The sequence below is a fragment of the Ammospiza nelsoni genome, chromosome 9 (assembly GCF_027579445.1).
Source record: "Ammospiza nelsoni isolate bAmmNel1 chromosome 9, bAmmNel1.pri, whole genome shotgun sequence".
In the NCBI taxonomy this organism is placed as follows: domain Eukaryota; kingdom Metazoa; phylum Chordata; class Aves; order Passeriformes; family Passerellidae; genus Ammospiza; species Ammospiza nelsoni.
Window position 1 is genome coordinate 31,202,315 of NC_080641.1, and position 15,531 is coordinate 31,217,845.

Genomic DNA, 15,531 nt, shown 5'->3' on the forward strand with positions numbered 1-15,531 from the left:
TCAACCATCAGGTACTGTGACCTCCCACCACTGCTGGCCTTGTATTTCCTGTTATTTCACATGCACGGGAGAGGGCTGAGAGGTTCCTGTCAGCTGTGCTCTGCATCGGTGAAAGCCACACGTTCTGCTGCAGAGCCCTTCCCCTTCCCCTTCCCCTTCCCCTTCCCTTCCCTTCCCCTTCCCCTTCCCCTTCCCCTTCCCCTTCCCCTTCCCTTCCCTTCCCTTCCCTTCCCTTCCCTTCCCCTTCCCCTTCCCTTCCCTTCCCTTCCCTTCCCTTCCCTTCCCTTCCCTTCCCTTCCCTTCCCTTCCCTTCCCTTCCCTTCCCTTCCCTTCCCTTCCCTTCCCTTCCCTTCCCTTCCCTTCCCTTCCCTTCCCTTCCCTTCCCTTCCCTTCCCTTCCCTTCCCTTCCCTTCCCTTCCCTTCCCTGTGCCGCAGTGGCCGTGGGGAATGGGCTCAGGCTGCCCAGGAAAATCTCAAAAAGGGTCTGCCTGCAGCAGCCACTGCTCTGGAGGTCAATCTTTCCAACAGCACAAGCCTTTTGTGACAGTTGGGTCCTACAGCTCCAGGGAAATTGAAGAGATGATTTGGTGTCTTTTTCTATTTGTTTTCTGGAGCTGATCAAACTAGACTTTCCTGACTTAAAATCAAGTTTGATTTAGATTCAAAGGAAATACTGCTAACAACCTATTGTCTGATTCTGTTATTTCTATGCTTTAAAATAGCTAATCTTGCAAATATTTTCATTTGTTGTGATGAAAGATAGTCTGATTTCATGTTGGCAAAGTATGAAATGTCAAAGAAATATGCCTCTTTGGTTTCCCTCTTGTTTCTGCAGTGAAAATACTTTAGTATGGCTTCACACCTGTGCATGCTTATTATACCTGTCAAAGCTGCTGGTCAGCTGTCTGCTACTTTCATGTCTTCTTCGTCCATAATCTCTGCTGCCACAGGTGATTTGCAGCCCACTGCAATAAGTGGACTTCTTTATTCAACCAATAAGTGGTTGAATAAGTGGACTTATTTTTTAATTTGCTGCATCAAGGAGGTAGAAAAGAGGATGATGCCCTATCAGTGCATTGATTTTATTTCCTTTTCCATTTTTTCCTTTCTACACTGTGGACTTTGAAGTTCCAAGAGCCAGCTGAGGTACACACAAGATTTCATGTTGGAGAGAAATGCAAGTTGTCTTAACACAGCAAGAACATAAGTCTGTCAGGGGAGAAGAGCTTTACTCCCTCAGTTTGGAGACAGGCAGGCATCCTTTCAACTTAACTTTTTACGTTGATATTTGCAAAAGTCCTCTCCTATGAAAATGTATCTCCAATATATGTACATTCATTGTATATATAATCTACAATATTATATTAAATTGGAAAGATTACTCTGTCATTATACACAGAAAAATTGTGTGGAAATAACGAAGAGAAGGAATGCTTCTTAAACAGCATCCTTCAGCATGCCTGGCTGGAATGAGCAATGCAAATTCATCACTGTTGGTGCTTGCATTCTCTTCCCTACTACAAACCAGTTTCTCTCTGACATACAAGTTCAAGGAGCCAGCAAGAAGCTTTATCATCTCACTGGGAGTCTATCAATTCCCAGAATCATCCCCAAAGACCAGACAATGTTCTATTGCTGTGAATACCAGAAATCAATTTCAGCATGCATGCCAGAGATTAATCATCACCACTTTGTCTGTTCTGTCTCCAAGCTAAACATTTTGATTATAGTCTCTCATTCTATACTGGTAAGTAACTACTATTTGGTAATTTCATTTTGATTGGCTTCACTGAAGTATCCGTGAAGGGTCCAGGCTGAAGAGGAAGAAATTATGGCAAACAGATGGTTTGATTTATTTTGCATTGTTTAAGTTACTTCAGATACTCTGAAATCTAATTCAGATGTGAGGTGGAGAAATGCATTTAGAAAATGTGGGATATGTACCAGTGTTTGACAATCACAAATGGAATCCTGCCCACAGCAAGTACACTCGATGTTTGTAGTGGTCTTTCAGCTGTCTCCTGCCTTACCCATCCATTAGCATTGCTTTAGGCTTGCTGACAAGGTAATGTGACAATTTCAGCACAAAATAGGTGCTAAGCAAAGATGACTCTAAACGGGCCACCTACTTACTGTGGAGAGCGTGACTGTTTCTGCATGAAATCCTTTTTTTTGCTGTTTGGGAGAATTCAAATGTGATTTTCTGTTCTTTTTGTCTAAGATAATATGACAAGAAGTATAGCTGAGGGGAAGGAGAATGAGGACTGTGGATTAGAAATGTGTTTATTTCTCTAGGCAGAAGACTGATTGACAAGCTGAGTGCTATCCAGTATAAAACTCAATTTGGGAGCTTGCTGAAGTAAAATGGTGCTGTAACTAAGGCACCCCTGCAGCTGCCATAGCACTATTGGACTATCCCTTGGGTTTTCAGTTACTCTTTTTTCTATTAATGCCTACAAAGGTGACCTTCTATAGAAACAAAAGGTTTCTTCTGAAGGGATAATTATTTTCTTAGACATGGAAAATGAGCAAACAGTCAGGCTGTGATGATACAGTGGTCTTTATTTATTGGAAACTGACTGAATATCTCCCACAGAAGTTTTTTACCATGGATCTATTTTTTTTCTAGATAGGGATCTTTAAATACTCTATCATTTATTTGGGGAAAGCATCCACATGTGTGTATGCATGTGTATTTATGTCTGTCTCACTCTTTTCCCCCTAATGCATTTATTTCTTGCTTATATGAGAGGTGTATTGATGCAGAATAAGAACTGCTACGTGTTTGGTTTCCTTGGTTTCCTTCCATTTCTCTCCAGGTCCACCCCACCCTTCTGGAACTCATGAAATAGCCAGATCACAGAGCTTCCAGTTTAATCACTATTTCTTTTCTCTTAAATAAAGATCTTGTTACAATAAACAAACATCAGTGTTAATAATAAAGTCTCTGCTGTTCATATTTAAGAACTGTTACATGTTAAAAAGATACTCAATTTTAACTACTCAAGATTTATTTTAGTTGTGTTTGTTAAAGAAACCAGAAGTGCTTATATAACTTTGATACATTTTTAAGACTTGAAAATATGTATAAAGTCCATCCAATTTTCTCTGATCACAGCATAGAGTTTCACCTTTTTGACATAGCAGATGAAAGTCAACATCTAATGGTGCTCTGGTTAAAACTGGTTTAAATACTACAACAAAAATAAAACCCCACACACCTCAGTGGAATTCCTGCTTGCACTACAGAAGACAACATTTTAAAATAAAGGAATTGATGCTGAAATAGAATTGAAAAGTTATATCTGTTTATTTCAATTTAAAGAACTTAACTGCAACCAGATTTAAAAAAGGTTTAACCCAAACACATTTCAGCCATTTCAAATTTTAAGGTAGTTAGAATATAATCATATTGCACTGTTTCTATGCTGCACTCTGCCTCATATTAAAAAAAAAAGTTTACTACAGTACAATTTCACCCTGATTAGAAAAGTGGAAAATACAGTGTACAGAAGTTTATTCATTGTCATGTAGGCTTGTTTGGGGCAAGATCAGACAAACTCGTGAGCCTGTCAGCAGAGAGCTGAGCCCTGCAGGTCTGTGGCAGCACTGAGGGATGTGTGCTGCTGGGAGCTCAGCAGCAAGTGGGGATTTGGTACTGCAGGTCAGCCAGAGCACGTCTGAAACTGTTTCAGATTTTTTACAAGGAGCTTCTAACTATGAGGATGCTAAAAATATGCTACTTCTTAAAATGATTAAAAATACGCTACTTCTTAAAATGATATTCTGGGAAGGTGAAGGTGAGAGTTCTTCTTGGGCAGTTCTGCCTCCTCAGCTATATCTCCACATGTTGATTATGCCCTGGCTGAGCTGTAAACACAGTTCTGCACAGTTATAATGGAGAAGACCTGATAGTAGTACTACTATATCAATTTTTGTAAAATAACTTCTGACAGTCCATAATGGATACTTCCAAACTACAAAGATTAAAAGGTAATTTTTGAATAGAGGATTTTAACTTCATATGTGATATCTTAAAAATTTGAAAGATATTCTTGATTTTTTATGTATAAGAAAATGTATTTTGACCAAATGTGGAAATATTTATTAATAGAGATCCCAGACTGAACAAATTTCTTGATTAAGTTGCTGTTGCTCTCTGAAATGTCAGAACAATTTTCTTGCGACAGAACAATTTTCTTGCCAAAAAACATTTCTTGTATGAATATTAGCTGGAAAGTCTGAGGAGGGAAAAAACCCAAACCCCAATTTTCTGCTATTCACTTTTATGACAGTCTTTTGATTTGTTCCCTTTAAGCTAAGTCATTGCTTTTCCTCACTGTCTCATGTACAAAGAAAACTGCACACCAAAACCACACATTTTATATGATTCAGAAGTTGGAAAGGAGTAGAGATATTATTGCTATCTATTTCAATAACATTAAGTCAGCAGGTTGCCTTCCTTTCATTTTGGCAAGATAATAATTCTTATAAATGCTACTTTAATACACAATTCTTTACACACTTTATGTTCTGCTCCCACCACATGTTATATTAAATGCTAGAGAAAACTAAGTTTTGAAGAGTCTTTATTGAGCCTCATTTTCTTTCAAATATGAACAGAGAAGAAAATTATAATAGACATGAAGCTGCATCCAAATACAAGTCTACACTTCATTCCAAAAATGTATTTAGAAATTGTTTTATCTTCTCTCTGTTACGGTCTTCTTACAGTGTGTGATTAGGCTAACTCAAATATAGAGACAAAAACATAACAGGATTGGAGTAACAGAATTCTCTGAACTGCCTGCAGAAATAAGGATTTACCTCACAAGCAAAGTAAAATGTTCATTTTTCTACAAAAAGCAAGTCTAGTTATGTTTGAAACAAACTATATAGAGAGTATAATAAATCTTGAATGTTTAGGTGAAAGTTGTTCAAAAGAAAAATCCACATGACTTTGAAAGATATGGTTTAATTAGTGAAGAAACTGGTACAGCCCATGGCTGGTATGCCATTTTAGAAAGAGAAGAGATACATTTCTGGGTATTTGAGTAAATGTCTTGAAGAATAGTAGTATGTGACTCAGAATAGAAAATTACTGAGGAAAATACATGTTGCCTACCTTTCTCCCCCTCTGCTGAAGTATCCAAAGGAACACAGATTGGGTATCTATGAAAAGATATAATTACAGTTTTTTTAAATGTGTCATCCATCCTCTTTCATTCTACAGCTAAATTAGCACAACCCGAGCATAGAGTAAAAATATAGAGCATAAAATTAGGAATATTTTATGTGTCTGTATGTAATACAGAGTCAATATTTAGAATGAGTATGGGAAGATCAAGGCCTTGGCAAAATCCTAGTGAAAATCTGTAGGACTTAGGCGCAAAATCCTACTGGGTCTTTTGCAAAGTGAGAAGGCTGAAATCTCAGCTGAGCTTTGGCGGGCACAGGGGCTGGCTGCTCACTGCAAAAAAGACTTGTTGCCAAACCACAGCGTTGCCAAATCCCTAACGGGCCTGCTCTGCTGGGGCCTCACCCCCCAAGGTGCTGAAGGCTGCACAGAGGCTTTCCGGGATTCTTTGCACCAAGGGAAGGTTTCTTCTGCCAGCTTCGTGAAACAAACTCCATTGCAGTTAGAATTGTTTCAGAGCAAGCAGATAGATGCTACCTGGTTCTCTTGAAACTTAGTAGAAAGCTTCACTACTACCTGGTATTAATTTTTATCGTGTTCTCTTTAACATAGAAGCTATAGCCACCTTAAGATTTTAAAGCAGCTGTTGTATAGATGAGAAAATTCAGCAGCGTAGTGCCTTACGTTACAAAGTGGGGAGTTTTCTCCTGAAGTGGGCTACTGTGTAAACCATGGGTTTGCAGCTACCAGCAGTAACAAATAACAAGTGCTTTCAAAGCAATACTAGAACTGGAGCATTCCTGTATTTCTAACTGTAAGCCTGCTTTTGTTTTCAGACAATAAGGAATTGTGAAAAAAGGAAACGGGTCTTTGGAATGACATATGCTTTCCACCTTCATCTTAGTAGCTACTTTTGAAAAACAGAATGATGAAAGTGTTCTTTTTCTGCTGAGGCAGTCACTCCTCCTCATCAAGAGAAGCATGCTGCAAATTGGAAACAAAACGTAGTCTAGTGCATATTAAAACCGAATGCATGAGGTGTATGAAAGTGGGGGCAGATGTTAAACGTGCCAAAAGGGAAAATTATCTTTTAGGGCACTACGGTAAGGGACAGCGCATTCCCGTCCGTGCACACCGGTTCCATCCAAACCCCGCACCCCACGAGCACCGGCACAGAGCGAGGCACCGGCCCGTGGGGCCCGTGCCCCCCGCAGCTCCTGCAGGCTCGGCCCCCACGGCCGGGCTCGGCTCCCGCCCGCACCAAAGGGCCCGGGCAGGGGGTGCCCGGGGGAGCCGTGCCAGGCGCAGGGCAGGGAGGCCGCGGGGCGCAGGGCGCTCCCCACCCGCTGCCATGGGCTCTCCTGCCCCCCGCCCCGGGTTGTTACATGCCGGGCAGCCGCCCTGTCCCGTATAAAAGCCCAGAGGAAGGGGAGGGCCTGACGGGGGGTCCGGGCGGTCGCTGCGGTGCCATGGAGGCGGCCGAGGCCACGGCGAAGGCGCTGCGGGCACCCAAGTGCTCCCGCTGCCGCAACCACGGCTTCGTGGTGCCCGTCAAGGGCCACGCCGGGCACTGCCGCTGGAAGCTGTGCCTGTGCGAGAAGTGCTCGCTCATCACCGAGCGCCAGAAGATCATGGCAGCCCAGAAGGCGCTGAGGCAGCAGGAGACGGAGCCACCGGCCAGGGCGGGCGCGGAGCCCGTTCCGGCGGGCGAGGGCCGTGGGGCGGCGGCACGGGAGGACGGGGCCCCCGAGCACTGCGGCCACGAGAGGAAGAAGGGCGCCCAGCCCGACAGCGGCGGCAAGGGCACGGCATGCTGGGCGCCACCGCCACCTCCCTTCAGGGACGACGGTAAGGACCTGTCCAGAGCCTTTCCCAGCATCTCCCTCTGTTCGCTTTCCTCCGTCACTTGTGGCTCCGGCTGTCTGGAGAGCCGCTCGCTCCTGCATTCTGTCCCGCTCTCCTTGCCCTGAGGGCGCTGGGCTGCCATGTGGGCTCTGCAGCCTCATCCCTTTGCTTCCAGCGCGGCGCGGGAACGGCGTGCGCGGCCTCGCCGCCCCCTGCGAGCTCGAGGCTTAGGCAAAGTGGCTTTCACCGAGAGGAAAATTAATCTGGGAGTGCAACAAAACTGGATCTGCTCCGCTTATTTCTCTGAGCGCTGTCACAGTGTTTTTAAACTCACAGGCACAAAATTCCAGCAAAAAAAAAAAAGCTAAAAAGTTCAGCGATAGCATGTAAATAAGTAAGGTACTGCTGCAGATGTCTGTAGCTAGCATTTCATGCTACCACTAAAAGCACAAGACCTTTTTGCGTTAATTCATACCTGTAGCAAAGACTAAATTTGGTTTGGATGACTTGATGTAAAAGTGAATTTGGTACTTAAGAGCAGGGCATAAACTTCTCAGGTGGAGCAGTTGTGTGCTCTGTCATCTCTTAAATGGCTTCCTTTAATAGAGTCTTCAATGTGACTTGTCTAATTTATTATAGTAACTCCGTTCTATTACTATAAGAATGTTGCAGAAATTCTTGCTGATGGCAGTAGTCATGAATCTGAGCCTCTGGAGAGTTGGCAGCCTGCAAGACAAAATGTTGTTCTGAGAAGACTTATTTCGGACATCTTCAGTCCCCAGAGAATACTCTCAATAACTTACCCTTTTTAGCTTTGTTTTGGAATAAAAGTATGTTTATAGATGACAGTAGCTATACAGATGTCTGTCAGTCCTTCCTTTAACATTTCCAACCTGCTGACCAACTTCAAAAAAGATCAGGCACAAATTATAGCACTCCAGAAGTAAACCTTTCAAAGGAAATTCTTTGCCTTCTCTGCCAATCGGAGGCTGGGGCAGACAAGAAGGACCCTATTTACATTAAAATAGCCACTCTTTTTCCTAAAATTTCAGAGAGGCCGTATAAGATTCAAGATGCAAGATAAAAGGTGAAGTAACTGATTTCTCCTTCTGATTTGTTTGTGTATGACCCTAAAACTGAGTGTGCTGTAAATTAACCTAAGAAGTGACAGATAAGACTGCATTATCAGAATGCTAGAAAGTTAGAACTCTGCTATTTCTCTGGAATTTTGTTTTAATTACCACTTGAGTCAAAAGTTAAGGTAGGTTGTTTTGCTCTTGTTGATGTACTGAAAGAATAAGATTCTGTAGCCAGTGCTTTACTAAGGATAAACTTCACAGTGCACAAGACAGAAAAGTTCCTGCAGCTACTTCTGCTCAACTCCATAAAATTACATGGATAATTTTATTTGTTCTTTTCTCATTGTTCCCTAGCTCATCCTGCTTTTCCTCCAGAATACACTGTCAACCCAGAATACCTGGAGAGAGAAATCCCAAAAGTGTACCCGGGGTGTTCTGGGGTATATCCCTACCACCCATTTTCCCTGGGATTTGCCATCAATGAGTCAAGCAGTGGGGAAGCCCCATCACCTCCAGGGATATCACTTCAGAGAGGATTCCGCCACATTCCTAGCAGCTATGTGCCAGGGAATGCAACCACTGTATCAGTGAGTAGCCTGCTTTTAATTACCTCTGCTAATTCTGCTTTATTTTAGCTGCCTTCTCTCTGGTGAAGTAACCATGAAGAGTCTTTTTCCTTATCAGTTACTTCATAGCATTTTGATACATTGCACTGAAGAAAACATTAGGAAATAGTGATGTTAATAATCTGACCTGCTTTCAGAGCAATTAATCAGTTGATGTTAAGGTAGAGTGATCTGCCTCAAGACAATAAAGAAAAATCTATTATGCTTGTATAGAAACTCCCTGTCACGTTTTAGGGGTTACTGAGAAAGAAGATGGCTGCTCCTGGTTTAAACCAACTACTGCAATGAGATGCTAGAACAGGTGACTTAAAAGATTCAGTTTTGCTCTGACATGGTTTGAGAAGTTCTTGCTTCTCATTTGCAGCATATTATCCTGTGCACAGGCTTTCCACATGCCAATATGTGCACTGACATGGCAGCACATGGACAAAACCCCAGAAATGGTCTGATAATGCAGGTGTATCCTGGAGAGAGTCTTTAGATGGAAGGTGATCTGCTTCATGTGTGTCCCCAGGTTCCAGATGGAGCTGGAGATTTCCCTCAAGGATACTACACTCCTCTGCGTCCGTTCATCCCGCCAGGATTTCTGACCGGCATTCATTACATCCCAGCTCCAGTTTCACTGAACATCCTGGCTGAAACAACCAAGGAAGTGCATGGTAAGAGAGAGTCACTGTTGACCTGCTTTCAATATCTAACCACAGAGATGGAAACCCAGGAAATCCTGATCCCAGCTAGTTTTGACCTCTGTGGTTGAAGTCCTGACTCCTGTGGCAGACTGTAGAGCTCTGGGAAGGGCTGACCCAGGGGAGGCAGCCTGGCATGCTTGGGCTTTCCAGCTGACAAGCACCTCAGTCTCAGGCAGATGTCAAAGTCCCAGCTCTCAGAGCTATTCCAGAAAATGAGCTCTTGATGTTCTCAAAAAGAAAATATTTCTCTGCATAGCTAGTGTGCAGGGCATATCTTAAAAATTATTTGGTTGTATTTCAGTTTAGACAAATTGTTAAAAAATAATGCGGACTAACACTAGACTAAATAATACAAAATTTCTTACTCATATGAAAATCTAGATTTTAATTGCTGGAAAAAAAAGATTGAATCTTCAGAATCTCTGATTCTCACAGGATTTTAAATTTCTGTCATAGTTTAAGTCTTTATGCTCCTCTATTTTAAGTCTCTTTCATGGACTGTGCCTACATGTGAACACATTTGTGATTATATTAACAAGTTTTTCATTTGGCTGCAGCAAAGCTGTGACCACAAGAGGGTAGAGCTGCTCAGAGAATTAACCACTAATACTGGATGTGTAAATAGCCAGTTTTATTTTAATTTTTTTTTAATTTTAAATTTTTAAAAATGAAGATAAATAAATACAACTTTCTCTTCTTGAACATGAGAACAAAAAATCATTAAGTGAGCTGTTTATGAAATCGATTACATCACCCACTGAAAAATCAAGAGGGAGGAGAAAGAAGTAGAATGATCTCAGCTGAAAAGATGGTGGTGGTGATGGTGATGTGGGACAAAATGTAAATTGGGGGTTTTTGGCCTAATTTCTCAACAACATAAGGCTCATTTTCTGTTAATGTCAGTCCTCTCATAACTCTCCAACCCATTAGCTATTTTCAGCCAAGCATATCTGTTGTGATCACATGCCTGCACACTACTGATGTGCAAGGGAAGCAGATGCCTCCCACTGAAGCATTTGCTTGCAGCCACGTTGTGGTGCAGGGCTGGCTGTGCCCCTGCACTCAGTCCTGACTGGGGTGTGTCCCTGGGCCAGCCACCGAGTGCCTGCCAGTGGGGACACTTCCCCCCTTGCACACCCCCCCCTGCTCCTTGTCTGGCTGGAAAGCCAAAGGAAGGGGAGCAGGAGATGTGCTGGACAAGGGGAACAAGGAGATTATGGCAGAATGGGGGTGGACAGACATTGTAGAAATGTGCAGTTATTGTAGGATACTGATAAAGGCAGTGTGTAGGAGATACTGGTGCACTGGAGGTGAAGTTTGAGTTTGAGGGGAAGAGAGGAAAACAAGGGCTAGCCTGCAGATCAGGGAGTGTGTGTGAGGATTAATGGGCTTTGTGATTTGGAGGGGACAAAAATCTGGGGGATGCTGCAGTGGCAGAGAACATGTAGGGAGCTGTAGCTTTTCTGTTGGACTCTGAGGGAAGGGAAGGAACAGGGAGTAGCACACAAACATGGGGGACAACGTGAAGTTACAGTAGTGCATGAGGGAAACAGAGGAAATCCATTGGTAGGGAGAAGTTGTACTGGCCAAAACCTGATGAAAACAGCAACTGGAGAAGAAACATCAGTGCAGCAGCGTCCCCCAGGGAGCAAAATGCCATCTAATGACCTCAGCCCTTAACACACACCAGGGAAATCACAGCCCAGGCACAGTGCCATAGGAAACAATGCATCATGGATTGTGTTGCTCAGAGAACAATCCAGTTTCCTTAGTGCTGTGGAGAAAGTAGAAATTAATTCTACTGCATAGCATTTGTGCTCCAGGATATGTAGGAATTTGCAATTGTAACCCAGTGAGGGGGAATAATTCTGCATGAGGTCACACAAAATAGCCTGGCAGCAGAAGATGCAGATGTAAAGGGAAGAGTGAAACTAATAAATTCTTTCTGGAATTCAAGATGCTTGAAAAAAGAGAAAAGCTGTAATGTGTAATGCATGACAATGTGTTAGGATTGCATAATGTCTTTTCTTTTTTCAAAATGGAACTGACTGAAACCTGCAGTTAAACTTGGGAACATCCTTTCTCCAGAAACCTCCCGAACTGAGGTGAAATGGGCTTTCTGGCAAAACTGTTGCAGGAAGATGAATATAGAAAGCCCTAGCAGGGTGACAGCTGGTGAGGAGAAGTATCTGTGATCTCTGCCCAGAAGGAAATTGCAGATAAAAACAAAAAATTAAAAACTGGATCCAAGGCTTACCTGAAGTAAGCCTAGGGTAGAAGATGCTTCCAGAAAGGTTTGAGTTAATGAGGCCAGTCCAGTTTACAGGGGTGGTGTGAAGTATAGACATGTTGTTACACAATTTCATGCAGTATTGACTGGTCATGTTACAGAGATTTGACAAAATAAACACAAGATCCAGTAAAACAGCCAGTGCAGCATCTGATGGTAGACTCTGGTTGCAAATGGTTGGCTTTCTAAAAGAGCAAGCCACAGAAAACTAAAACTCAGGTTGCCTGTGAAGAGATGAGGGAGCTTTTAATGCAAATTGCCAAGTAAATACTTGATAAAATAAAAATCCCGAGTTGGATTTGAAAATGGATTATGAATCAGTTTGAGAATTCACAGGAGTGTTAGAAAGGCATGGCATAGGTTCACTGTGGGTAAGTGGGCAGAAGTGTCTGCCTCATACTTCTATTCCAGTGCAGCTTCAAGTGTGGAAATGTGATTGATTCAGGTGTAACAAGAACTGAAACAAAGGGTTTGGGGTTTCTGCTTCTTTGCTTGTGTTTAACTCTGACATTTTTCTATTCTTCATTTTAGCCACTGAAGCTGACAGTGAGGATTCAGGGGTGGTTCATGAATGTGGCCAACCTCCTTCTTCCCCAGAATAAACAAGAAGAGACCAATCTGTACATTATACACAACAAATGGGCTGGAGAAGAGCTGAGAGCAGGCAGCAGTGTTTCCATTTCTGAGTGTTAGTTAATGAGGGTAGAGTGACACTTAATCACTGAGCAGTCACAACAGCTAGGAGGGGATTAATCCCTGCCTCACTTTATGATCAATGTTGGAGCTACCAGGCTCACAGCTCTGCCTCCCAAGCACTACAAAGCCCATGTTCCTAAAAGGTTTTTCAGTGAAAGCAATAAATGATTATGACTCTGAATTTGTTCCTCTGCTGAGGTTACCTGGCTCCTAGACCATGGTCTCTGAGCCATGTGCACTCTGCAGCATTTTCATGTTCATGACAGTAGTCACAAAGATGTTGTTTGTATCAGTTTGCTACAAAGGAAATCTGGTTCTCAATGTTACAGAAGAGTTCAGGGATGTGGAGCCTGAAGACTGTGTGAGAGAGGATGAGAAGACAGCCTGGGTTGCTGATGCACTTGGTGCCTAGGAATGACTGAGCAGGGCAGGGAAGGTGGGTGCTGTCTGCAAGGACACAGCAGGAATGTCTTGAAAGGCCTGGTGCCTCCACATTGCTTCTGCCTCCTCTAAGGCACCTGCTGTGTAGGTTGGGGACAAGTTAATTGGGATCACTCTTGTCACACAGGCTTCACATCTGACATTTTGAATGTCCTTGATGATTTGTACATGATTTAGTGTTGTTTAACTCAGGACAGCTGAAACTGAGCAGTGCTGTTTGTTTGTAAAGTCTCCTGTAGACAGTTTTACACGTGTGTACTGGAAGTGCACTGTGGCATAGCCAAGGTGTGGAGAGATTTGCCCAGGACAAAACACCAGTTACAATAATAATTAGTCAAATCCATCCATACTATGATTGTCAGTGATAATCTTTAATTAAAAATGAATGGCTTATTCCTCTACTGTTTTTTCCTGCATTAATTGGTTTTGTATCAAGTGGATCAGTTGTTAATGTTGGAATAATTGGGGTGAGACTTTTGTATAATTAAAAAAGATGCATTAAACAGTTGTTATGGTTTGATGTGTGTCTGCATGTAATTTTTCTAGCCAAATGTCATGTTGCCCTGAACAGCTCTGTGTAACAGACTTGTCTGGAGAGAGATTTAGGCCTCAGTATTTTTTCTTACATCTTTCTGCTTCTGTAGAAGTGAGCAGTAAAATAAACAGACTTCTGATATTTGTAAGAAGGAAAGAAGTTCTGCTAAGCTGAACATTTATCTTTTGTTTAATGTACTAGGTGATCTGCTGGAATGCTTTGCACTGCAGTGTTCTGGCAAAAAAGTGAAAGTGGCAAATTTAGAACTGCCATGAGATAAAACGAGAATAACTCATTTATGTAGAGCAAAGAATCTGATGTACAACTTGTTATAGTTTAGATTTACAACAGGATCTTTGCTCCCCAGAGTGTTCCAAAATTTCTGTATGCTTGGAAAGCACTGGATACCTCTTTCTTTTCAAAATAAAATTATCTACAAACAGAAATACCAGCAGTGCCTACAAAGCAGGTTCCTCTGTGGATGGAGGGTTTGGTTTTTATTACATAATTATTTAAGAAAATAGTAATGTTCAGGATGAATACTTGAACCAGCTTCTTCCCAGATATTTTTCTAAAGTCATATTCAGTGTTGTATTACTCCCTAAATCCCAAAGCAGGGTGGATTCCAGCCCATTTCAGTGACTGTAATGCACTGCCACTGTAGATACACTGCACATACAGCACTGTTTGCTCTCTGTTTTACTGGGCCAGTGACTGCTTCCAGACTGCCAAGTCAAACTCCTTATTTTCCTTTTCCTCCATCTTTCTGAACTATCATCAAGTGAACCAAAGCCCTTACTTGGCTGCTGGAAGGATGGTCTGGCACTCCACAAGGGTCTCCCTTGCAGATAAATGGGCATCTCCAGAGGGAAGTAGTTTAAGACAGAGCCAGAGAAAGGTAACTAAACTGAAAAGATGGAAAGTTGATTATAGGGGGAGTCTAAAGTCAGTTTTAGAACATATCAGGTGTGGCAGAGCAGCTGTAAAACCATTACCAAACCTTGCTACTTCATACACCTGAAGGAAAAGAAGGTGACTGGGGTAAAGGGTCAAGTGATTTTCACAGAATCACAGAATGACCAGGTTGGAAGAGACCTTTAACATCATCAAGTCCAACCCTTGCCCTAACATCTCAACTGAACCCTGGCACCCAGTGCCACATCCAGGCTTTGTTAAACACACCCAGGGGTGGTGACTCCACCACCTCCCCAGGCAGATGATTCCAGTACTTCTCTCTTTCAGTGAAAAACTTTTTTCTAACATCCAACCTAAATCTCCCTTGGCACAGCTTGTCTCTGTGTTCTTACAGCTGTAGGAAAACAGTGAGGCCAATCCTGTTTAATATACTTAATCCTGTCATCAGCCAAACTCTGTGTGGTGTCATTTCAGACTTGTACACTTCAGGAAACTTGTCCCCAAGTTCTTGCACCTATCCCTGCCCAGAGATGTAAGTGATTTGGTAAGAGAACTGAAAATGGGTAACTCTCCAGCTGACAGGATGAACTATCTTACATGGATAATTCAAGCTTTCATTCTTCCACTTTGTGCTCAGCTTGTCCTTTTTAACCAAGGAAAAAACCATTCCTTGACAACTGGCATTGTCACACTGTGCACTTAAGGACTTCAAAGTGAGCAATTTTAATTCCAAACTTAGTGCCAACTAGTGTTTCCAATAATTAAACTCTGTGATCTCTTCTGACTCCATTTATTTAAATAAATGACTTAGGGATAATGAAATCAGTTTGGATTGAAATGGAATTATTTGGATTAGACAAGTCACTCAGAGGTTGTTCCAGCCTAAATCATCCCAGAATTTTATTGTTTTTTATTAAGGCTGAATTGGCACAGACTTTGGTTGAATTAATAAAATTCGTGAAGGAAAAGGAAAGGATTCTTCTTGCTTCTGAAATCTTTCTGTATACAAGCTGCTACTGGTTGCAGCAGGAAATCTGCAAATACATGCAGTTGTCATCATCACTATTTTCAGATTTCTGAGAATTCACTCCCTTGAGCTGAACTCCTGCAGGTGTGATTCCTAACACCTGACACTTCTGTCAGTTCTCTGTCCTTGCTGCAAGTCCCTGGGTCCTCACAGAGCCACAAGCTCTTGTTTGTTCCTTGAAGGAGAAAACCTGGAATTAGGAGGCAGCTCTTTAACATTTACTCCCACAACTAATTTTGTTATTTCAGTGG

At 42.3% G+C, this 15,531-nt stretch overlaps 1 protein-coding gene across 1 annotated transcript; it reads left to right on the forward strand.

The window, feature by feature from the left end:
* Window positions 1-6,606: 6,606 nt before the first annotated feature.
* DMRTB1 (DMRT like family B with proline rich C-terminal 1) lies at window positions 6,607-13,320 on the forward strand. Its single transcript, XM_059478593.1, has 4 exons — window positions 6,607-6,985; window positions 8,416-8,648; window positions 9,202-9,346; window positions 12,198-13,320. The coding sequence occupies exons 1-4, from the start codon at window positions 6,607-6,609 to the stop codon at window positions 12,266-12,268; spliced, it is 828 nt and encodes a 275-aa protein (XP_059334576.1). The 3' UTR covers window positions 12,269-13,320.
* Window positions 13,321-15,531: the final 2,211 nt, after the last annotated feature.

Bases quoted from the DNA above. Each gene is read 5' to 3' on its own strand.
- DMRTB1 (XM_059478593.1), top strand. From the start codon at position 6,607: ATGGAGGCGGCCGAGGCCACGGCGAAGGCGCTGCGGGCACCCAAGTGC. The intron at 6,986-8,415 runs GTAAGGACCTGT...ATTGTTCCCTAG, and splicing joins ACCTCCCTTCAGGGACGACG to CTCATCCTGCTTTTCCTCCA. The intron at 8,649-9,201 runs GTGAGTAGCCTG...GTGTGTCCCCAG, and splicing joins GGAATGCAACCACTGTATCA to GTTCCAGATGGAGCTGGAGA.